Source organism: Rhipicephalus microplus, chromosome 4 (assembly GCF_043290135.1).
Source record: "Rhipicephalus microplus isolate Deutch F79 chromosome 4, USDA_Rmic, whole genome shotgun sequence".
Taxonomy (NCBI): Eukaryota; Metazoa; Arthropoda; class Arachnida; order Ixodida; family Ixodidae; genus Rhipicephalus; species Rhipicephalus microplus.
In genome coordinates this window covers 56,127,874-56,153,202 of record NC_134703.1, presented here as the reverse complement: position 1 = coordinate 56,153,202, position 25,329 = coordinate 56,127,874, and the positions used below count along the sequence as shown (strand labels likewise).

The following is a 25,329-nucleotide window of genomic DNA, read 5'->3' as shown; positions in this document are numbered from 1 at the left end:
TACTTGTAATCCCCCTTGTATTTGCAGCTGTATCGACTAGTTGTTCAAGTGACGCGTAGTTCACCCTTTACTCGTAGTTCTGTATCCGGCCTTTTTTTTTTTGTCGTACAATTTATCCCGTAGATGTCTACAGTATAATATTCGCGTCGTGCCGAGATGTAAAACTAAGAGCTGTTAACTGCTTTCTCGCCGGATCGACTGAAAACGGCACAGCACATTTGTAGAAACTATACACAGCGTGACGTCTAAGGGAATACGCAAACAGGCTTTACACGTCACGACATGCCTGCCATAACTCGCGGATGAGGTGCAAGGAAATGTTTGGCAGCGTGATGCAATTTCCTCCTGCTGCGCGCCTGTGCTTTAAGCCATGGCGGACTAGAAACGCGCGTTCTGTCGTACGCTCGCGTGCCTTTTGAGTCCGGCCTTCGCTCAACATGACATGTCTTCTTGTGGGACGCATTTGCTTATAAAACCGCGTCGAGGCGCAGACGGCAGGAAAGACGCCGCGACACGTATACCTTTCAAGGTCACTTGCATTACTTCCGCGTTCGCAAAATCTTAGAGGCATATGTTATGCACTACATACATATTGTTCGTCTTGTTCGTCTCCTTGTATATGCCCTCTTATATGCCTGCTGTCTTAATTGTCTGTTTCGTTTATAATGCTGTAGTGATGGGCATGCAAAAACACAACTGAATATTGTGTTTCGGATGTGAGCGTATTTCTCGTTTCTGCACCGCTATCGTTAGACTCCTTTTTTTTTTTGTTTAACATGTATATAAGAGAGAAAAGCATCGTATGCATAAGGAAAAGTCCGTCCCTGAAAAGCGAATTATGAGTTATTCTTCTGTCCAGTATTTCTGTCTTTCTTATTTCATTTTTTTTTCGTTTTTTCCTTCCTACTAACTCACTTTCCTCCATATTTCTCCCTTCACGAAGTAGCCGGCAAGCGTTGTGCTACTTTAGGTCGCAGTTGTCAGCCTGTTCCCTCCCTATTCAATCTGTATCTTCGTTGTTTTTTTTTTTTCTTGTTCAATTTGCGTGTGTATCCAAACCAAATAAACAAACAACGCTAGCTTTTCAAGTGCGTCTGGATAGGACGAGTTCTGCATTCTTCCCTCGTAAACACCTTTCGGTTGCTGCTCGTGCGATAATGCGAAATAATCAACGTTCTCGCATATCTTGTGGCGCGTGCGCGAATCGCCTACAGTTCGCCGATTGATCTGATAAGCTTTGAAAAAATATTTGGTTCATTTTGCAGCGTGCATCGTTGCTTCGAGCCAAAAGGGGATCAGTCTGTGGACAGACAATGACTTCGGCTGCGGGACTGTGTTGCTTTGCAGTTGTCCTCCTCTGCTCAGGTAAGTACTTGCTGTCAACCGATAATAAGTTTTCCCTGCAGAGAGGATGTGCTCAATATCGAGTAAGCTTTTGTCTATCGTTCTTAAACGAGTATCACTTCATTTATGGTATCCATCAAACGTGCGTGATTGATATGGGGGGTTTAACGTCCCGAAACCACCGTATGATTATGAGACGCCGTAGTGGAGGGCACGGAAATTTAGACCGCCTGTATGGGGTTCTTTAACGTGTTTCCAAATCTGAACACATGGGCCTACAATCAAACGTGCCTGTCATAATTCATTCTGTTCGTGCTTTAGAGTAAGTGGTAAAAAACTTATCGAGAATTTGTCTGGCAGTGTTTAGCGAGATGGCGCTACAAGCACCGCAGCCTAGGTGACGACATCGAGCCCTTAGACATGGGCGACATCCTGGGCATGCTTTGGAAGCTATACAAAATCGATTATATAAGTAATGATATTTATTTATTTATTTACCCCTGAGAAGGTGTGTGTACGTGCGCTAAATTCAGTTATCCCATTATCGTGATATTAATGTAGGAAAAAAACACACAAGAGCAAGGAAAACAAGAACGCTGTGTGTTTGTTGTTCGGTAAGGGCTGCAGAACATTGCCAGGTCACCCGATGTGCCCCAAACAATTTACACCACTTTCGGGCAATATTTCAAGTGGCTTACGTTTTCATCCTTTCTCGCGACCCAGTGAAGCACATCAGCGCCGGCTGCCTTTTCTCAAGCGACTTCCTGAACTCGGATTTCAAGTCGAACTCGCACTTGGGCTCCTTGTCCGAAGACGACAGCTACGGAGACGAGGATGGTATGACTCCTCACGAACTCTTTTTCTTTGCTCCATTTTTATAGAGGTGGGATCTGTGATAACGTAATACTACAGCATTAAGCTGTGACATCACTGTTACTTGTGTAACGCGTCATACAAAACATCGCATGTAACAAGTAGATTTATTGCACGTATCATGTGCTCTCACCCATAAGACATATAATTTCAGCATATTTGGCTTGTAAATCTATTGTAAAAGTGATGCAAAAAAGCATTATCTGATGGCGTCACCCAATAACGTTATAGATTGCGAACATTTGGTCGTCATCGTTATGCCACTAGTACGTCATGTCAAGTAGCGTCACCTAATGACATCAGTACATGACATTGTTGCATGGTCAAGTATGGGGAGATCCTGTAGGCATTGCAAAACACCTACAACGCAAAGTACTAACCACTATACGATCACGGCTGCCCGGCTGGACTTGCAAAACACCTAAGGGGCTTGAAGTCTTCCACTGCAAAAAACACATGGTGTGCTGAAAGCCTTCAGCCGGGGGGGAGGGGGGGATTATTACGATTGACTGAGAAGAAAATTGCCTTTCAGTCATCTCAAGCAAATGTGTAAAGGACCATTTGACTATTGTAGACAATGTATACTGAACAAGCTATGGCGTCTCATCTCCTTGATGTATATCGCAGTTGGGATAGTTAGTGACTGGGATTGTAGTTTTGCGTAAAAACAAAACATCTCTGTGCCTTGCAATGGAGCCAGGGACACCGCACAGAGAGAACCAAGGTCGATAGCGCGAAGCCGCCGGTGAGATCGACGGGCCTTCGATGAGCCTGCTTGAAAGAACAACCTCGCCATCTGCAATTGACCTGTAGACGTCCCGAAAGCGAATCCTACAATCGCTCTGCCCACCGTTCGTACCGGCAAACACTCCAGGAACGATGCAGCCTTTGCGTCTCTTTCGTTTAAGAATGATGCACGCTGTCTATGACGAGTGCGCGTTGGGGCTCAGAGGTGCACTGCCTGGCGACCTTGTTTTTGATTGGTACTTAAGAAGCGGGAGAATGCTTGCCGAACGGACTAAGTGTGCGCTAAATACCGGCATTGTAAGCTGTTCGGCAATGTAGTCACATTGTATTGCGTAAAAGCACGTGCCATGTTTGATCGTCCCGTTTGTTATAGGCGCTGGCTACGAGTAGGCGTCGTGGAGCAGCCACATGGGACGAACTTGTTCATGATGCGCTGCTAAGTTCGTGGCAGCCGCATCTTGATGCAGTCTTAGTGCTAAAACATCTTTTTTGTTCAATTCAGTGTCACTTTAGAAAAAGAATTGTGCCGAAGGGGCGTGTAGAAAAGGGTGCTTCAGTTTTACTGACGGGAAATCTTTACTCTATACTACTTGCCACCGGTCCGCCAACGGACCATCACTTTGCAGATATCTTTCTAGAAGTGTTGTTTCATACTACAGATGAATTAACCGTAGATATGCACGTTTGTGTCTATACACTGTAAACAAAAGTTAGCCGAGATGGGAGTTTCTCCAGCACATGAGCCCACAAAACCCCCCTGCCCCAATTATTTACTCCCTGGTAGGGAGTGAACTCGGCACATGTCATCGTAAAACGCCCCCTCCTTAATCACAGAGTTTATGAACGACATGACCTTGTTAAACTCCCCAGGGAGTTTCAGGTCACGTGGTTACAAACTCCCTATAGGAGCTTTAAAAACCCTCTTTGGGCGTGACGTGTGTGTGTGTGTGTGTGTGTGTGTGTGTGTGTGTGTGTGTGTGTGTGTGTGTGTGTGTGTGTGTGTGTGTGTGTGTGTGTGTGTGTGTGTGTGTGTGTGTGTCTGTACGGGCATATGTTTGCACGTCGGTGTGAAACACATGTGATTTGTGTGGCTAACCGTGTAAGCATCTGTCAAGAGGCAACGAAATTATAAGTGCAGCAAAGAATAGCAACGACTGGTTGGTATTTACTGGGAACATTTCAATATATTTCGCACCTTAAACCACGCTGCACATCGGTCCGATTCCTCAACGAAACGTCCTGAATGCCACGCTTCAAAGGGCCGAGTAACAAAAAACTTCGAAGAATAAATTAATGGTAGCAAAAGTAAGCTGTTACGTTCGTCAGCGGCTGCTCCTGGAGTTTCACCATCAGAAACTTCGAAGTGGTCTGAAGTAGGCTTCGCTCGACTACGGCAGGCTGGCCGGCAACCGGTCTGAGAGTTGCGCCGGCGACGCGCTCGCCCCGTCTCTGCCAATAGTGGCTTCTCGGAGCGTCACCGGTATTTCACCGGCTGTAACATCTAAGTGGTAAGAAGGCCTCGCTATGCCGTCGGTATCAAGCCGGCATCGTATCGAACTCGCACTGTGCGCTGGCCACCGCGGCAAGCGCTACGAGCTAGCACCGACCACCGGCGATGCAAAGAATGTGTTTCACGAAAAAATGAAGGCTGCTGGGATGTATAACAGTCTTCTGCGCCTTGCGACCGCAGCTGTCAATGACTAACTACAAGGCGAGCGCCGAACGAGGCGGAGTACGATCGTCAGCGATTGCATCGTAAAACTTCGAAGCGGTTCGAAGTAGGCTTCGCTCGACTACGGCAGGCTGGCCGGCAACCGGTCTGAGAGTTGCGCCGGTGACGCGCTCGCCCCGTCTCCTCCGATAGTCGCTTCTCGGAGTGTCACCGGTATTTCACCGGCTGCAACATCTAAGCGGTAGGAAGGCCTCGCTATGGCGTCGGCATCAAGCCGGCATCGTATCGAGCTCGCACTGCGCACCGGCAACACCACCTAGATTTTTCAGAAACTGATTTTTCATTGTATTTTCATATTCTGCATCTTTTCTTGTGTGTACTGAGAAATTTGTGGCAGCCTTCACGTATTGTATTTTCATATTCTGCATCTTTTCTTGTGTGTACTGAGAAATTTGTGGCAGCCTTCACGTATTTCATATGAGTTATTGTTGTAGCAGTTTGATAACCTTTTGCTGGCTGTTTCTTTTTCCTAAAATAAAACATGACTTGTCAAAATCGCGTGCGTGGTCCTTAAAAATTATTACGAACGTGTTTTCGTACACCTGCGCATCGATACAAAATCAGTAATGATATGCCTGAATGTTACTCGTTATACGATCAAGGAAACCAGAAGAAACATTCATTTAAACTCTGTGCAATTAAACCACGATTCTGCGACCGAGTAAAACATTTATTGGAGCCGACTGAAAAAAAAAAAAAAACGTCACTGGCCCTTCCTCAGCTTCGAAAGCCTTCAGGCGCACGCGGAACTGCGTCGGAAAGCTGTGCGCACGCGCAAGCCGAACCTCCAGAGCCGTCGTAGTGCGGTGACGTCATGGAGCCGTGGAGGGGCCTTAAAAAATCTAGGTGGTGTTGGCACCGGCCGCCGTGGCGAGCTCTGCGAGCTATACATGCAATACATGCGAGCAACGGGAACAGCGACTGCGAACCGTCTCATTCGTTTAAGTCTATCGCTCCTATAGCTTAAACTGCGTGGATGGCGGACACCTATTTCTGTGCATGGGAAAAACGAGACGTAAACTGCACATCAGCAAGCATTTTGTGATCGCCAGCTGTCATTCATAGAATCACCGTGCCGTACTCGTGAGTGAGGCCTAGTCGTCGAACGCGGTAGCGGTGGTCTACCTCGGTTCATCGCTGGAGCTGCTGAATGTGCCTCGTTAATGTGTTCATTCAAGGCCGCGCGCACTTTGTGTATGATTCAGTGCATTTTACGGGTCCACAAACAGCACTGCTGATGCGAATTCAGCCTGTACGACAGAGCGTCAACTGATAAAACTTTTTTCGTTATAGTAAAAAAATATTAAATATTGGACAGGATTAGGATAAAAGGCATGTGTGTTGAAGAGCTTAAATCAGACCACCGCAAGTCCATACTTACGCCGTGCGTATTTATTGCTTAATTATTAGAAAAAAAAAGGCTCTCACCTGGGCTACAGGAGGTCAGAATGTGGTGCCTATATATACTCGGTGACTATATGATAGGTGTGTACTGCGTGTGGCAAGCTGTGGTGAGTGCGAGTGTTGTGATATTACGTGAACGTTGTGATAATGTTTGTGTACTGTAATCATTGTTCTGCGTATTAAATGTAATGTAATTAAAGTTACGCTTGCGCATGGTACGGCTGCTGACGTAATTTTTTTTCTCGGTCGATGCAAAAAATTTACTCCCATACTGACCTGAAAAAGTTCCCCTATGGATGTAAATAAAAACCCCCCTGACACCATGCGAAAACCCCCTTCTGATGGGGAGTAAATTTTTTAATCCCAGAGACGGGTTTTTTAAAACTCCCATCTGGGTGTGCGCTAGAGGACAAGGTCATTTACTCCCATTTCGGCTTATTTCTGTTTACAGTGTAGATTTAGATAAGAAACTTGAGCGCCTTTGTAAATTTCGTTGAAGTTTCTGACTTGTAACACCGCTGCTAAACTAAACATAATGTATTCAGCCTGTAATGACGCGCCTTTAACTCATAATACGCGTAATATGGACCGGTTGTGATTATAGTGGGATTTAGCCCCATTTTGTGGTGCATACTCGTTTATGATGGATTGTTCGGACGATGTGACACTCCGAGGTGTTTCGCACCTAAAACATTAGCTAGTCAAAATGAATTCGGAGTCTCCCACCAAGGCACATTTCATAGTTGAATTTGTATCCTCCGCGGTGGTCTATAGTTATTCATGGTACTCGAATGCTGGCGCGAAGGCCGCGTGATGTAATCCCGGTCGAAGTGGACAAATTTTGATGCAGGCGAAATTCTGGAGGATTGTATATTAAGCTCTGGTACCGATTAAGAACCCCAGGTGGTCGAGGTTTATGAGCCCTCCTCTACGGCGTCTCTCGTAATCGTGTCGCGTTTTTTGGACGTCAGAGCTTAGGAATTATTATTAGTGTACTAAAGGAGCGTCAAATCTGGAAAGCGCATTTCCTATACTTGACGGCGCCTTGCATAGGCACCGCACAGGCGCATAAGCTCACCTGGTATCAGAAGGAAACACGTGCAACAAACTCTGTGCTTAATTTATAACCGAGTTGTTCGCATTTGAGCTGGTGCACCGTCAAGTGAAAGCGCCTACATCGGGTGCCATTGTGCTGACAAAGTCCGTCGTGCATAAGGTTGCTGCTTACCGTAACGGCTTATGGGCACGCGTATATTGGGTTGGCTTGTGGTCATAATCTGTGACGTAGAGATGCCAGTTGCTATATGTATCAGGTTGGGGGAGTTTTCTGGAAAATATGCGACTCCATATAATATTTAATCACACGGGTCGACAGTATATCGCCATTTCGACCAGCTAGATCGTCATATCAGTGTCAATATCTTAGGCGACCTTGGTAATCAAGAAGCTACTGATACAAATACACACTCCATCTATTGTTATCCGCAGCCCACGTGTGAATGATGCGCTGAGTTATAGCCGAAGCGTAGCCGAAAAAGAAAACGTAGAGGAACATTAATTATTGCGGTGCATTGAAATGAAAGTCACTAATGTGTCTGGATGACTATGTGTGTTGATATGCGCTGTATTGATACACTACAACAAGCCACATGACAGGACACATTCATCGCGGTGTATCAGTATTGTGCAACACAGAGCGATGTTATACCGACTAGCCCCGCAAGAGCGTTATTGTGTCAACAGATTTGACCACACTGTAGCACAGAAGGACTTGCTCATCGAGGACCAAGCCGGTTTCATTTATACGTTGCACCGTTTTCTGCGTTACCTTAATAGCCGGTGAGTTGAATTCTGCATTCACCCGTATATAGCTTTGCTACTGCAGCTAAAGTCTAGGTTCACGGGTAGAAACGTTAACCTCATTTGGGCATCGTCTTTATCAAAGTGGCCGCCGTGCTTTTAGCGATATTCCTGCGTTGCGCGCTGTTACGGGCAAGCAAATTTGAATGCGCGAGTGTAAGAAGCCGACAGTCGGGCTTCGCCCGACTCTCGCCACGCTCGCTTTGTGTCTGTGTCTTTGTGTGGGTGTACATACGTATAGGTATATCTGTGCAACGAGAATAACTAGCTAGTTCACTGCTTTAAGGCGCACAGTACTATAGTCGTCCTCTCTGCGTTCCCTTGCCGATTCCTTGTCTCTTGTACCAATAACACCGACGAAAAAGTTGTTGGTTTTTCCCGGTACTTTGATACGGTCCGCAGCAGACACGTTTTTTTTTTTTTTTTCACATAGAGGGTCGTAAAGAAGAAGAGGTAAAGTAGTGCGACGCGGCATCACAGATTGCGAAACCAGACGACGTTGCACGATTTACATACTGTAGTGGCATGCAGTTAGTATTGTTATTATTGTGTCATATTGTATGCGTATGTACCGACTTGTATATGATGAAAATGCGATAAACATGGTAGAGAGGTCACGTCGCGCTGGACGCCATAGTTTGTATATAACTGAACCTGAAGGTTCGCGAACATGTGCCTTCTGACTGCCGAGAAATATTGGACAGCGACAAGACGGTATGCGTAGCTGTTTGAGAATATTGCAAATGAACTGCACAAAACAAATCACATTCGCTCGGCGGCGCTGCCGGTGAGTAGAGTGTAGGGGTTGAAGTCACAGCCACTTCGTGTTTTCCTTTTCGGGCAAGCGCATATTCTTTATGTGCGTGCCAACCGTAGCGGGGCGTCTCCGTGCGTATTGTTTGCCCTATGCGCATAGCGGCACTTTAACGTCACGTGCTTGCATGGCGGAACGAGCCACCGCGAGGTGCGGCCGCTGTTGGCCCGCTAACGTTCCGCAAGCAGCGCGTGGCGTTTGGAAGGGCCCGCGAGTAAGGCAAAGCGGTTACTCGCTCGCGTATACCTTCCCGGTTTTCATCTCCAGCGCAGCGATCCGTAAGGTCTCAAATGACGTGAACAGGTTGAACGACCGAGCATCTCTGCACACTCGGAAAGCAACAGGGAAGGAAAGCGGTATAGGTATCATGTGTAGTGTGGACCTCAGTTTGCGAAAAGTTCTAGTCGCATTGTCTCCTGCTGTGGTTGTCACACTTGAACACGAACTCCGCAGGAGCAGCACCCTGTACTCACCACTTGTTAAAGGGGCCCTGAAACACTGTTTCTAGTAACCATGGAATGAACTCTCTGGAAGAGCTTATTGCCTCACGAATTAAGCGGCGTGAAATCTTAAAAATCCGTCCAGTGTGAGTGGAGTTACAAAGATTCGTCGCATGCTGCGATTGCATTCTCTCTTCTCTCGTCCCGACGAAAGTGCTAGAAGCTAAGCAGGGAGGAATGGCAGACGCAAAAAAAAAAAAAAAAAACGTCATGCGCGCATCGTGACCTTGAGCACTTTTTTTTCTCAAATGCGCAGCTTTGTCAGTGTGATCGTCCGCGCACGCGTGGAAAAGTCGCGGCCTACCACGGCAATCTTTGTAATTACCGAGTGCGCCATGTTCAAATCAGCCAGTGGCTGATAGATGGGCTTACTACGAGTGATTTGATTGATTGATTGATTGGTATGCGAGGTTTAACGTCCCAAAATCACCTTATGGTTATGAGAGACGCCGTAGTGGAGGGCTCTAGAAATTTAGAGCACGTAGGGTCCTTTAACGTGCGCCCAAATCTGAGCATACAACGAGTGATTTTCGGGCTTATTCGTGATTCGTCGAGAAAAGAGGAAGCAATTTTCAGCTGAATTTGATAATTTATTGTTAATTTCACGCCGCGTTCTGCGCTATAATATATGGCTCGCGTGTTGTCCGAAGCCTCTACTACCGGTCGGCAGCGCTTTCTGACCATGTTCAAAAAGTGTTGCAGGGCCTCTTTAAGGCGGTCCTCATATATCTCATGTGAATGAGCTTGAGTGAAAAGTCGGCTTTTAGTTTAAAAAAAGTCACATGACTACCTTCCTGTTAATTTCTTCATTGAAAAATTAAAAAAAAGCGTCATTCGCTTAACTAAATTGCATGGTGAACAGCCGTATGGCATTCGCCGTCGAATAGTACATAAGGGACCTGGTGAGCTTTTGATTACGACGCGTTCGTCAGATGTACACCAATAATTTCTTATCGTAAACATAGCTGCGCCCCGCCGCGGTGGTCTAGTGGTTAAGGTACTCGGCTGCTGACCCACAGGTCGCGGGATCGAATCCCGGCTGCGGCGGCTGCATTTTCTATGGAGGCGGAAATGCTGTTGTCCCGTGTGCTCAGATTTGGGTGCATGTTAAAGAACCTCAGGTGGTCGAAATTTTCGGAGCCCTCCACTACGGCGTCTCATAATCATATCGTGGTTTTGGGACGTTAAACCACACATATCAATCTATCAGTCAGGCATAGCTGCCCTAAAGCTGTGTATGAACGAAGAGATTTAGACCTGGGGAGAACGAGTCCACTCAAAACGTCCGCCTCGGCATGGCTTCTCCGTTGTCGTTACACGCTACATTTGCCGTTAAACGCCCGCCTAAAGAAAACACTCGTGTCATTCGATGGAGGAGCGCCGAGCGTCGACGAAGGTTCGCGCGTCAAGGAGACGAGGCAAACACAACGTCGAGTCTCTGCGGCGCTCGCACGGATTCTTTTCGCAGTGAGAGGGGTCGGCCCTCGGTTATGTGGCGCTCGACGGAAGAGCTCTCTTGACGTTGGGCTCTGTTGCGACGTCGTCGGTTCGCGTCGAAGGAATAGGGACGCGCGCGCCTCGCGGCTGTTTGCTGCAGGCATCGCACCCTTGAAAAAGAAGAGATCGTTCGCGAGCGAGACGCGTGCCACTGTGTTGCATCTTCTTGAGAAACTCACTCAACCCGCTTGAACGCGAGACGTGAGTCTCACTTGAATTCCGAGAAGCCGTAAAAAAAGGATTGTGGGAATGTCCCAACTTGTCAATGAATTCTCTTGAGGCCCTCCGAGATCGGTGCCAGCTAGTGCTGCGCAGCTAGGAGGTCCAAGAACAAAAATGGGCTATCCAACAGGCCAGGGATGCTGTACGGACAGATGGTTTTCTGGTACCTCCCGGTGTAGTCTTGCCCGGACCACAAACATGTCGGATCATTAGATAAAGCTTGTTCACTCATGAGGCTTAAAAAATAAATATAGCGCAGCTTGCACGATCAATGGGTGCTATAGAGCAAACAGCGGACCTACAGCTTTCTTCGTGGCTGAAGTTTGCAAGTGCTACGCGTTGCTAGGCTTTGCGAAAACTTTTCAAGGAACTTGCTAAGTGTTGCTAGGTTTGGCTCAGGTTTCCTAGGAAATGTCAACTGTTCTAGTTCTTACGTGATCATGGCGCGAACCTGTCGGCTGACTATTGTTTAGTGCTTTTACGGGAACATGTAACCATAATAGTTTTACATGATTTTGGCGGGAATGTGTGACGTGGCTAGTTGTTATGTTATTTTGGCGTAAACGCTTCGCAGTTTCCGTGCTCTTTAGTCTCTCTCATTCTCTTTTTTCCCCTTGTTCTATGCTGTCTGTCCCTGTATTGAGCTATTTATTCCTTTGTACTAGTTTCCATACACTTTTTTTCGCCTTTTATCTTTTTTGTTCGCTCTCTTCCCTTTCTTTCTATTCCTTTCCATATTCTTATTTATTTCTCTCTCTCTCTCTCTCTCCATGATCGTACTCTCGAGCATCTGAGTTATTGCATCCCACGCCGGACAAATCGGTGTGGCGGGAGAAAGTGTGCCGGGTGCACGTGTGTGGGGAGCGAAGCAGAAAATGGAGAGGAGGATGAAGAGAGAGTTGCATGCGATAGACGCAGATTTGCGAGGCACAAGAAGGATTATTGGCCAGTTACTATACTCGGTGCGAGATGCCATATAAAAAATCACAGCATACCCACGGAGTGAATGATGATGAGCAGGACGAAGTTTCGAAGGGTTTTATCGGTAAATCGTGAATCGTCCGTCCGTCCGTCCGCCCGCCTGTCCTTCCGTCATCAAGAGGCTGGGCAGCGCCAAAGAAAAAACCCAGCCCGTCGTTTCGAGACCTCTAATTGCAACTGGCCGGAGTCCCTGTTGCATTTTCGCGCTCATATGTTCCCGACCCAAAATGAGGGCCTCCTCTCGTACATATTTCACCCGAGTCATTGGAGACACATTCGTCGAAACTACAACGCACTTTCCTGATGGTGCCGGCGTCGTTGCCTCTTGTGCCGTTGAGAGGAATGAAAGAGAGGCAGAGAATGCAAAGCTACAAAAATAACCAGCCCTGTGGGCACATGCTCCAGAAGAAACCACGGCTGACGTATGTGCGCTTTAATGAAGTACTAACTACTACTGACTGCGTCAGTTTTGAGAGCGTAGCAGCTGGCGTAAAGCGGGAAATCGTGCTTGTTTCATTCGTTCACATGTGCTACTGGGACAGTTGCTGCACGATTTTCTGAAATTCACTTAAAGTCTGAAACATTGGGCGTATCTTACCTTTGTGCTGGTGTTGGGACCTTTCTTACGTTTTTTTTTGTTGTTGTTTGCGGTTCCGTAGCTTATGACACCCGTAAAGTGCGCAGAAAAAAATATTATTAATAATAATAATAACGCATCTCGCGAACTAGCCTCATCTTGTTCTACTACCGTGTCCTCGTCGATTATTATCACGTATGGCGAAGTAGGCGGAGTATTTCGAAATATGTTATCCTGAAAGTAATAATTATGTATTCTCTTTCAGTTAGTGCTCGCATAGAGTTATAAAACCATGCATGCGTGTCCAGTCGAACTTCTTTTTTTTCCTCCCATCTTTCAGGGCCCAGGCTCAAAGGTTACGGGTGCCCACTCTACCCCGAGAAGTGCTGGGAACACTGCGCCAAGTTGAAGAGATTTCAGGCTACCTGCGGAGGAGTTCTTCAAATGACTTGCGTCTGCTGACGTCACATTGACAGTCACCGTTAGGGGGCACATCTGTCGGACAGTCGAGTTGCGTGAGCGCTGAGGCAGCTCGTTTCGGGTTAGTGAAACGCGAGAATAAAGAAGACCAAAGAGCTTGGAAGGAGGAAAAGGATTAGGATAGATTCAAGAGGGAGCGAGGAAGAGGTAATGGGGAGATTCTAGAATTCTGTTCTGAAACTTCAGATGGGAGAGACAACCGCGTCTGTGCAGCTGCATCGCTGCTGCAGAGTTTGTATTGATGATCGGGTGATTATCCCTGCATGTGGCACGCTTTCGTCAGTATTTTCCGTTTCTGAGAGGTATATCATCTTAGTTCCTATGCGGAGCCTGGTGCTCCCAATATACATACATTTGTGATTTTAACAATTTTCTCCTTATTTTTGTATACACATTGCCCAGCGGCGAATAAGAACTTTGCTTGCAAAGTCAAGCGTTATGGTATATGTGGTTCTATTATTTGTTGATATCTCTTGGTTACGAACACCGGCAGTACCAGCGGCGGACAACTACGGCCCCCCACGTGACCTGTGTTGCGAAATCATCACAGCATTCGCTGTAAAATGTACGCCATGCAATACGTGGGTGTGGTCATGCTTCAAAGAGACACTAAAGAGAAACAAGGACTTGGTTTTTAGATTGACAAAATGCCCTCTAAGAACTTTCATGCCATATGTCTCACTATCCTAAGTTCACTATTAGCGGAGAAAATCAAGGTTAAAGCTTATTTTTGTTGAATTTTGCGCTGAAGCCTCTGCGCGTGACATAAAAAAATGTAAAAAAAATATTTTTTCGCACTTTTGTGACATTTGCCTGAAGAAAGTTTCTGAAACTTCGCATGCTAGGTCTGTGACACCTACAGATGAGAATGAACTTCATTTTTCTTCATTAGAAGCTACGTAGGGCCCAATAGACGGCTTAAAAACCTATGACGTCACAGTTTTTAGTACGGCAATCTCAAAGTGGCGACTCCACACGTATTTCCTTTTCGAGCGTTATCGTGCTTACCAAGCGACATGCCGTGGCAAGTGTGTTTTTGGGGATTGTGAAATTGTGCTTTAGTAATACGCGAAAAATATTTTTGCTTTTTAGTGTCTCCTTGACTGTAATATGTACCGACGCCTCCAGCATAATGTACGCAAAAGTGTTTTTTTTTTCCTGTGATTTCGCGATGGATAGGTAACTGAAAAAAAAAAAACCATGCTACGAAGTCCGTGAAAGAGAAAATTCGCGTCAATTGACATCGGGCACTATATTATGGAATGGCAGCTCAGCGGGACTGATTTGTTTTGTTGTCGGGGTTGCGTGAAAGACTGCGCGCTTTTTGCCATTTTTTTTAACGACCATGGCAAAAGCTTTGAAATGTGCGAGAGAGTTTGCAGTTTCTATATTTTCAATCGGCTCACAGTCGGTCAACGGCCATGTCACGAAGGACGCACGACAAGCGCCGTCTGTGGCTCCAGCCAGCAGTTACGGAAAATGACAGCCAATGGTATACGTCTCGTTCAGCGCGAGCCACAGAGCATTTATATATCTCGCTCGGTAAATACCGCAATACCACTCAGACCTCGTATACAGTCGAAACGCAATTCTCCGCAACCTTTCTCTCAATCGCACTCCCAAGCCAGGCCAGTCCACGGAGTCGGTGCAATTACACACCGCGACGCAGCCGGTCCGGCCGCGATACAGCATATCGCTCGCGCTGAGGTCGGTCCCGCGCCATCAAAGGGACTCGCCGCCGCTTCGCATTCGATCGAGTCGCCCACGTACGCGCCGCAGGCTTCGCACGACGACGCGCTCGCGGCTGACACGAATTCGAAACGCAGATGGACAGCTGACCAGTCGCGGGAGCGCGCGGTGGACGGCTCGCAGACGCTGGCCCGCGCACGTTCCCGGTGTAACATAGGGTACAGTCAACGCGCGTGGTTTCCACGGCTTCGGTTGTGTACAACCATATAGGCGAGCGCTGGACAGAGCTTGCTTGCTTGTTTGCACAGCGAAGACATCTACAAGGCGGCCGACGCTCCGAGGCATCGCCGTGTGTCTCGCCCTGACGTTCCAATCTCTCCACTCTGACAGCTCGCTCGTCGGAGGATGGGTGTGTCGCTGCGTGCGAGTTGGTTCTCGAGCGCTGCCGCCGGTGTAACGGCGTTGATGAGATTTGACGGGAATCGCGCGCACCGGACTTTGCACGCTCGCTTGTCACGCTCGTGTGTGTGTCCCCGAATTGGAGATAGCAGGAGAGACCCTCTCGCGGGGACGCATCGCCCGAAGCGGCGCGCTAAGTTCCCCGTTTGATCATGGCCCGCGCGCATGCGCCGATTGAAAGGCCTGGTGAGACTGGCCTACATTTGGCGCGCCTCGCGGGTGTATGTATGTGCGAGACCTTGCTCCGTGAGCGTTCTGGCATTGCGGGGAGAACCAGTCCGCCCCTGCATTGCTGCGCAGTGACTGGAAACGGGACGCTGTTCGATTGTCGTCGCTGTCCTGCGCTGACCTTTCGTAATGCTATACATTCGGTGACTCATGTCTATACAAATATAATATTGCGTCGCGTCGAGAGTGAAGCGAACTGTGCATGTGCTTCCACCTGACCGTAAATGGGGGACGCACTCTATCAGCCCTTGTCTGTATCATATTTTTATTTATTTTAAATTTATTTATTTTTTCATTTCGTCCGTCTCGTGCCACATGGTCGGTGACAACCAAAACATTACAAAGAGGCTTGCCATTGACGAGCGACAGCCTGACTCATCCTCAAATAAGTGCTCAGCCGAAGATACAAAGACAGTGCTTCTTATATAAACACCTAAAACTTTCTTTTTCCGTTAACCTCTAGCACCAAAACAGGACTTCATTTTTTTTTTTTCGGGAGAAAATTTAGAGAGGGGCGGGGGTTAAACCAAGCTTTACTTATGTTTGTGCGTTCTTTCGTATGTGTAGCACTAGCAAACTTTTATAATTTCAGTTGAGGGGAAGGGGTAGTTGAACCCCTGCCTTATCCCATACACACTGACCTCTGCGTACGCAAATGAAAACTACAGGGCTTGTGGTAACAGAGCAAAAACACCATATCCAGAGCGTGCTCCACCTGTCACGACTCGCTGACAGGAGAGAGCACCGCAATTGTGTGGATGGGAATTTCATGCTTAATTTTTATGCTCCGCCGAGCACAGTACAGAATTCAAATGAGCCAGGCTTTTACACTTCTGTTGTGGTTGCGAGACAGCGGTGGCGTTGACAGGGTGGGCACCGATTGAAGCGGGGAGGGGGGGCAAACAACAAGAGGGAAGGCAGGGAAGTTAACCAGGCACATGCCCGGTTTGCTACCCTACGCTGGGGAAATGGTAAGGGGGCATAAAGTCGAGAGAGAGAGAGAGAGAAAAAAGAAGAGAAAGAGAGAAAGAAAAAAACAAAAAAGGAGGATTGTCAGTCAATCGGCTGGCACGTATGCAGCGGTGGCACTACACAAATGTTAAAGGTGGTCACGTAGGTGCTCAGTAACGTTATCATGTAAACGTAACTGGTCGTTAACGGTTTTAGTTATCCGAACATGCTCTCATATTAGCGTCCGCAGGCCGTCATCCGGAACCGGCCGGGACTTGCCGTATTTGGTCTGTGCTCAGAGGTTTTCCTGCAGTTAGGCGAACGTGTTTTTCTCGCCAAGTTCTTGGCCGTGTGCACAGTATCATAGCACTTGATTCCTATATATTGAAAAAAAAAAGAAACATAAAAAGAGGACGAGCTCTGCATTTTTGTGAAACAAAATACCAAACGCCTCCAAACATCGTCATTAATTCTGCAGCTGCTGTGTCGTATAATTTTCTACCCCGTAAAGCGACGAGTTTTGCCCTCAGTTTTGTGTAAATGGTCGACTATTAAATAATTTCTTTGCCTCGACCCACTGCACCGATTAAGGGCTCGATTAAAAACAAAAACACACGGGTTGCCTCGATACGCTAATATGGTGCCCAATCATTACTCATGCAAGGTTATGTTAGTGGAGTGAGAAGCATATAGCATTTTTTTATTATTATTATAGTTTGAACAGGCGTGAGAAGCGTCATTGCCCCTGAAGGAAAAAGAAGAAAAAGTAAATTTAATATTGAAACGAAAGAAACAAATGCGCGATGTTCTCAAATGTTGCTCGCGATTAACCTAACCGCTTGGGGCGCTCGACCAAATCGACGCGCTTTTTTGTTCTCACACTCATTATAAAACTTTCAAGGTCGGTCTGCTCCCCGAGGAAATCTCTTAATTAGGATCCCATAAGCTCGAGCATCTGCCGACTTTGTCTTTTTTTTTACATTTCCCCTACGAAAGGGTTAAGTGGTGTCGCGCTCAATCACATTCCGCGCGGCTAATTGGCACCGCCAAAGATGCCGCCGGCTCCGACAGGGGCAATCGGATAAATATGTCTCTCCAAGCGACGCCTTTTTTTTTTTTTTTTGACCCGACCCGCTCATTTAGGCCTTGCTGCAGTGTCGTTCGCTGTAGCTTCCGATCAAGGGCGTCTGCGCGATTTGTTACCGTCATGTGCGGATCGCTGAACTATGTTTCTTGCAGCGCACGTTTGTTTATTTTCATGCGTCTGTGCTCTAACGCTGAGCACGCTGTGTGGAGATTTTCGCAGACCCCCTATTTTGCTAAAACAGGGAAGGCGGGTCTACCGGACTGAGGAAGAAAGACGGGAAAAGAAGTTAGAAAAAAAAAACTATAGCGATGTGATCGCAGTTGGTAGCAACCTGCTGAGCAAATCCGGGTCACTTGCTCATGTATGAAAAATGAAGTTGCACGTGGTAGAATGCCGTGGAACAAATATCTTCACACATCATTTGCTGTTACAAAGAGTCCAGAAATTACCGAGCTATTTGACGTAATCATACAAATATGGTGGCACATACACGATGTAAACGCTCTCTGCGGGCATAGAGCAACGTAAGGTACGGCATTCGCGACCGCACTGCTACCTGCTGCAAGTAACTCGATATAAATATATAGCATACGGGCCAGATGACGAGGGTTTGCCCCAAGCGCGCGCTGCTTGAGGCAGTGTCGTGCGATTCCGAGTAAGGGCGTTTACGGTTGGAATGCGAAGACATGGACTTAGTTTTGGACGCTCTCATCCGGGCCCTCATCTTGTACCCAACATCGCTCTAAGCTTGCGTGCCAGATTCTTCCGCTTGTGCGTTGATTACTGAACTCGCAGCCTATAAATCAAAGGAAAGTCCGGCCAGCTCAGGGCTTTAATGGCATGTGTAGGTTCGCTGTTCTGTCGCTGGTGCCTTCTCCCCTTCCCAAGTACAGCGTAGCGAACCGGAGTCTTCCTCTGGTTAACCTACCTGTCTTTCCTTCGTCTATCTCTCTCTCTCGCTGCTTTGCTGCTTTCTGGCGTAGGTTGATTGCCGGCTGTAGATCAATTGGCGTACCAAACGACGATCTGGTCTGATGACATCATTGTGTGACGTCACGACGACGTCATATGGTGACGTGGTCTCGTGATGGCTTTTTTGCGTCAATCGCGATGACGCCAACTGTCGGTCTTCGTGCCTGATCAGACATCTAAATGTTTCGCCTTAACTACATAAACGCAGATAGAGGTACACAGGTGCGATAACTCCACGGATACTTATTCGTACTCTTTGCCCATCTGTTATCCGGCAGTCGTAGGTCGGTGAACCCACTTATCAGCCGACTCACTCGGGCGAACTCAGACACAGATAGGGCCGTGAGTCTCAGTCCGGGTGACTTGTATATTGGTGAGTTTCAGTCCGAGTGAGACCGGTTGAAGAACTTTTTAATGTGTGTGAGTCCGAGTGAACTCGGCTGAGTTTGGTGAGTCTGCTGAGTGAGCTCGAAACGCAAGCTATATTTCTTGAGTGATTTTGCGTCAGTACCACTTTTTTTTTTGCTGACTTATGGTTGCCCATTCCCTCAATTAAGGCAGTGAAGGGCTTATTAAGGAGTAAAGGGCTAACGGTCTGCCATTGTTTGGAAGAAGCAGCGCAGTTAAAGAAAGGACAGGTCTATTCATGCGGAAAATGGGATACGCAGATGCCTATGTTTGACCTCGTTTGTTGTAGTGAAGCTGTCTTCTCCTCAGGTTGACAGCTTCTTTCTATATATGAAATATTAAGTTGGCCAGGGCAGGACGGCAAGCAACATCAGCTCTCGTCCCTAACTGAAGCTGACAGCTCGGTGCAGCGTCGGGCGTTAACCGCGGTGCCGTTGTAATCTGGCTAGTACATCAGCCGTCGTTGTTAAACCCACGCTCCTGGCGGAGACGTCGACGGCACACTGTGCAGCGCTCAAACGAGAAACTTGCACGTCACCACCCATTGTTAAAGGGCTCCGAAACCGCCGAGAGTACACCATTGTCCCTGAATCTGACTGTCCCATTTATTTTTCTTGTATTCTCTTTTTGTATTGTTACACCGAAGCATGACTTGACGCTGTTGTCCGCCTCACGAGTTTTCTTCAGAGACGGTGCTGCTATTCCGCCGACGCACGATTTTAATGACAGGAGCAGCTAGACATTTGGTTCGGCTAGGCTCTGCTCTCTTTTCTTGTGGTGGCCACGAATGCTGTGGAGACGTGGACGTGAAAACCCGCCCTTTTCGCTTCGAGTGGCAAACGCCTGACGCAGTTCCAAAGAACATCATCATCGTGACCGACATCTGCCCACATTGTGTTTCTCTTGTTTTCTTCCTCCAGGGGCCGCAGTCTTTAAATTGTCGACGTTGCGCGAAAAAGAAGATGCAAAGTGTACGAAGACCTTTCCCGTAGTGTGTTCAGCGTTAAATTCGAGCACCCTCCTTTTGCTTTGGATGCGCGTGCAAAATAAGCAACTGAATCATAATATTAGGCATGAAATTGTATGAAGACGATTTTTTGTTATAACAACTATGGTAAAAAAAAAAACGCCGACTCACTGACACGTGGCGCATTACGTACAGCTCACCTTTGCAGCAACAACAATGAATAATTTCAACCGTGGTTGCTTCCCAGGACCGCTGGTTACGTAATTATGAGCCCCTCCGAGGCTTTGTTGCCGTCCAATTTCTCCCGCGCCACGAAGTTTGTCCTGTGAACCAGAGGGTCTATGACATCCGCATGGTGTACACTAAGATAACAGCCGACATAGTTGGTGAAGTAGTAGCCGGATAGCGCTAAGGGTTCTCGCCACTTTGCTGATTTACTTATCGCACACGGGGTCAGACAGCTTCGTGCAGTCATCCAGCAGCATTTTCGCGCAGCTGTACCACGGCAGAGCAAAACGATCGGTTGCGTTCGTTACGTTATAAACACGCAGCAACAACGTGCTACTGCCCGCGGTCGCTTACACAAGTCCACACAGCACGCAAAAGTAAAGAAAACTTTCAATACCGCAGTATTGCAAGTGCAACATACGGGAGCACGAAATGGCGTGGAATACCCAACAACGCGCATCACAAAAACGCAGTGGAAAAAGTGGGTCATCTGCTGCGTGAAAACCTGAAAAATGGCGCCCGCTCCGACGCACCGCTGCGCCACGTTGCTGCTTCGTTTGAATGCATGCTCCCACTTGGCCCTTACCTTTGATAAACGCATACTCCAGTATCACAAGTGTTCATTATAACACTTAACTTGCACCACAACCGCCGATTTTCTACCAGGTTTATTTTTCTCACAAGAACTTTCCTGGATATTCATAAAAACGGAAGCACCTGTTCGACCGTATGGTCGAAAAGAAGAGTTTCACTTGGTGTTCGTCTCGTGCCACCGAAAAAATTCTCGCTACAAATCGGGAGAGGTGTGGAGAGGTTGGCCCCCTCCTGGTTCCGTACGTCGCATGACATCCCGGGGAAGTGCAAGTGCTGATGCGACAATTTGTGCAGGGATGCAATGGTCCCGGTTGTGTGGGACCAGTGTCTCAACTGCATCGATCCATTGGCGTAGCCAGGGTATGGCACACGGGGCCCGTGCACACTGGGCCGTAACGTGATGTCATTATATTGCATTGTAGCTTCTCAAGTGTAACTTAGAAGCATGGCGTTTTGGGCTAGTGGGTATGATATGATGATTGTTATAGCGTGAGATCAGAACGACGACAAAGAGACAAAAAGAAGACGCACTTGTCTTCTTCATGTTTCTTTGTCGTCGTTCTTATCTCGCGCTATAACAATCGTCATGTCAACTGTGGTGAGATCACGGAGGCCACCCAAGAAGAGGTTAGGGTCCTCTGATCTTAGAGGTAGTGCGAAACCACGCCATAGGTGCAGAAAGTTTTCGTATGCCGACGGGAGACGATTGATACGTCGACCGAAAAAAAATGAAGTAAAACTTCTTAAGAAAAGAGGAATTGAAGCAGCTATACTCACCAATGGTATAAGAAGAAAGAGGCAGTTGCGGAGCTGGGCTCGTTGACCTCCTCCTTTCCTCTCCTATCATCCTCATTTACCGTGCCACCACTTGCTGTACTCTACTACACAAGACTGTTCTGTGCCTTACTCTCTCGCTCTAACTTCTCTTTCCCGCTCTTTACTATACTGTTGATGTCTATGCTTGCTCTCTCTCTCTTTTTTTCGCTTGTGTCTTGCCATCGCTATTGAATCCTTTTTCGGTCCATTTATTTCTATCTCTGCATTTCTATTTCTAAGCCTATGTGTACTTGTTCTCTTTCCTTCTATCTTTTCTCTCTCTTCACTTTCTTTCTCTCTTTTTCTCGCTATCTCTGTCTCTGTATCTTTCTTTCTCTGGCCCTGTGCTCGCTCTCTCGCCCATCTGAGTTATTGTATTCCCCGCCGTACTAATTGGTGCAATGCGTATTCGGGGGGTGAACCAAAGGAAGAAGAGGATGAAGAGAGCGCGTGTCGGTTCATGACGACATGCATATCGCGCACCGCGGCATGAAGAAAAGCTATCATAAGGCTCCGTTTCCGGGTACCGAATCTAAATTTCTGTAAACACAGGTCTGCTCCCGCACCTTCGCCACAGTGCGCGTTCTGTGATAACTGGAAACAATAGATCATTTCGTTTTGACCTGCAGGCGGTTTAACACATTACGAAAAACCCTATTAGAAATACCTTTACGTGGTATTGGTATGGACTTATCTGTGCCTGTCATTTTGTCTTTTGGAGCTGCCATTTCTGGTTTCTCTAATGCGACAGTATGCGCGGCCGTCCGGGACTATATTTATGAAACTAATTGGTTGACTAATTAACCAGTTACATTATCCTAACATGTCCACATAATTATACACGTATAAAATCAGAATATTGCTCTGTTTTAAGAATAAGTTCGTTTATGTAAATATTTGTACGCATTACATTAAGCACCACACTTACCTAGGCTATCAGTAATTTTTCTGTTATGCCTCCATTATTCCAAATCTGAACAGTAATGTTTAAAACCACTCGAATCTTGGCCAATCCCTCATAGTGGGTATGCGCCACTATCAATAGGTGAACAACAACAGCAACAAAAGCTTCACGGCTCCGCTGTGAAAGAGGAATTAAACCCTCGGTTCGCCTTAGGGGAATGCAAAAGGGAACCTACGAGTTTTATTTAGAAGCGTTGGCGCGGGGTGTCTGTCGGCGACCTTGTTTCTCGCCTGTCACTCAGCCTGTGCGTGCTGCAGCAGCGGGGGATCGCACGTGCCACCACCAACCGCTTGTGAAAAAGGCTGCGGAGAAGCCACACTGGCAGTATCGCGCACCCTTGTCGCTCCATCCGCGTCTGCTGCTTGGGGTGTGTCGTTTTCCGAACCACCGCCCTTTGAAAACGATGTAATATTCGCTTTTGCTATTTCAGTCGCCGAACGGTCACGAAATGAGAAAAAAAAAAAACGACAGCGTTCACTTGGCTTAGGCAGACAATGAAAATCGCGACGCTCCGATGCACACAAAAGAGTGGTAGCACAATACTTCACGTTTTTCGAAGAACGCGCGGCCTACATCCTCTACACACCCACCCCCACTTTTGAGATAAAGTACGTTATAGACAGCGCACCCACGTTCATTGTGACGAGGTGGGCCCACTAGGTCTCGTCCTCTTTGAAACGCAAATTAACCTCAAAAGTATAGAACGGGCGTGACCTAGAAAGGTCTGACACGCAATTGTTAAGCGCATTTTCTGAAGTTGCTGTCGCACACAGAGCTAATGAAAGAGATACCGAATAAAAATATTGAACGGAACGTTATAAGAAGTAGCACTTGTGTAAAACTGTCATCCTTACGTTAACTTCTGTCATCCTTACCTTTACAGGAAGCTTGATAAGCTGCTTGCTCTCTCATCCCTAAACTTGCGAGGCAGGCGTCAAGACGCCGCCTTACGGGTTCCACGCCTCTTGGCCGCACCGTCGACTTAGTTAACAGTAAAATGCTGATCAACTCATTAATAGTACAGTGCAACACCGCCGTGGTGGTCTGGTGGCTAAGGTACTCGGCTGCTGACCAGCAGGTCGCGGGATCGAATCCCGGCTGCGGCAGCTGCATTTCCGATGGAGGTGGAAATGTAGGCCCGTGTGCTCAGATTTGGGTGCACGTCAAAGAACCCCAGGTGGTCGAAATTCCTGGAGCCCTCCACTACGGCGTCTCTCATAATCATATGGTGGTTTTGGGACGTTACACCCCACATATCAATAGTTGAGTGCACTGAACGTTAAGCATTGGCTCGAAAAACAGTTGCCTGAAAACTTATTGATTTGTGGGGTTTAACGTCCCAAAACCACCATATGATTATGAGAGACGCCGTAGTGGAGGGCTCCGGAAATTTTGACCACCTGGGGTTCTTTAACGTGCACTCAAATCTGAGCACACGGGCCTCGACATTTCCGCCTCCATGCCTGAAAACTTATTAGCGTAATGAAAACTGTGAAATTAAATTAAAGTCGTCATATTGGTGAACTGGCGTTAATTCTTCGACGTCAAGTTCGGGAAATGATTATGATTGGTATTAATTGAACATATATAGTACACTTGCCCATCAGATGAGTGTAACGGAGATTCTGAAAGAGTAATTGACGAGTATAAACTACTTTGGTGTTGCTTCATGGTGTCTTTTTAACATACTCGCTCAGTTGTCTTCTTTAGTTCGCTTAATCCTGCACACTTTTCGTCTGAGTTATTACGCTTTGCGTAATTGTTTGTTGATTGTCGTCATAATTGCAGACGTCCTCGCGAACTCTTCTTCTTCAACGGAGCGAGAAACAACGTAGAGGTCGTGTCAAGTAGGCGAAAAAGAAGTGGTGGAAGGGCGGCAGGCGTTCTGCGAGCAACGTGCCATTGCAACGCAAACACGGAGCCAAGGGGGTAGTGACCGCCGGAAGTGTAAACAGCCTGCATGCCGTCGTTCGCACACATCGCCGTCCTTTTTTTGCGCGGCAACCGAGTTGCGCGCAGCGCGGACGCATGGTTTGCACAGTAGGCATGCAGGAAGAACGATTGAGGATAGACATTCGGCGAGAGTGGGGCTGAACTGACTCCTGGTGCATATCGTGAAGCAGGAAGAGCAGAAGAGAAGATATGTTCTTGCGCCTCAGTCTTCTGCACCAAGTATTCACCAACTAGCCCTAAAACAAGTCCTTTTGAACTTACTCCGTTTCGGCCATGAGGAAGTACTGTACACTGACACGAGGTGTTTAGAAGCAAAGCAACGTGCTTGAAAGTTCAGAACAATAAGTACGCAGCCTTGTCGTGAAGAAAAAAAAAGTTTGTCTAATCATATATGTTTTACAGCGAAAGCTGTTATGAGATCACAACTCGGGTCACGCGCAGTTGTCCACCGCTGCGGGCGTCCGTAAGCACATCGCTCGAAATTAGAAAAAAAAAACACAAGCACCAATGACACAGTGAGACTGGAACCCGGGTCCGCTGGGTGTCAGCCCAGTATTCTAACACTGAGGCACGCCGTTTTTTTTATTTATTGCCTGTTTCCAGACACTATGTACATGAACAATGCCGTAAAGGTCACGAAAACAAGTGGTGGCAGCCCTACTGAATAGACACTAGCTTCAAAATTCCTTGAGAGCTGTCAGGGGTTGCACCCTAGACAACCACTTAGGAACAGACTCCTGTGTTTTCGTAAGTTCCACAAATTTCGCCATGCACTCTCGAAAGTACATTCTTGCGGGTCGTGCATCTGAATCGCGGTGAAATCCTCTCATACGGGCCCGCCATAAACAGTGGAGGCCTGTTAACATTATTAAGTCAAATGGCAAACAATCCTCATTTTCAATCGGTTGAAATCTGATACCGTATGGATCTAGCGGGTATTCCTTTTTAATTGTCCTCTGTAATACATCCCAAAAATACACTT

The 25,329-nt window shown here is 47.2% G+C and overlaps 1 protein-coding gene across 2 annotated transcripts in view; it reads left to right on the top strand.

Moving 5' to 3' along the window:
- LOC142814278 (uncharacterized) overlaps positions 1-13,475 on the top strand; it is a 292,392-nt gene extending 278,917 nt beyond the window's left edge. For both annotated transcript variants that reach the window (XM_075892795.1, XM_075892794.1), the window contains 3 exons: positions 1,266-1,365; positions 2,068-2,181; positions 12,892-13,475. In XM_075892795.1, the coding sequence (XP_075748910.1) occupies positions 1,266-1,365; positions 2,068-2,181; positions 12,892-13,013 (336 nt within the window). In that variant the 3' untranslated portion in view covers positions 13,014-13,475. The remainder of the gene's footprint in view (positions 1-1,265; positions 1,366-2,067; positions 2,182-12,891) is intronic.
- Positions 13,476-25,329: the final 11,854 nt, after the last annotated feature.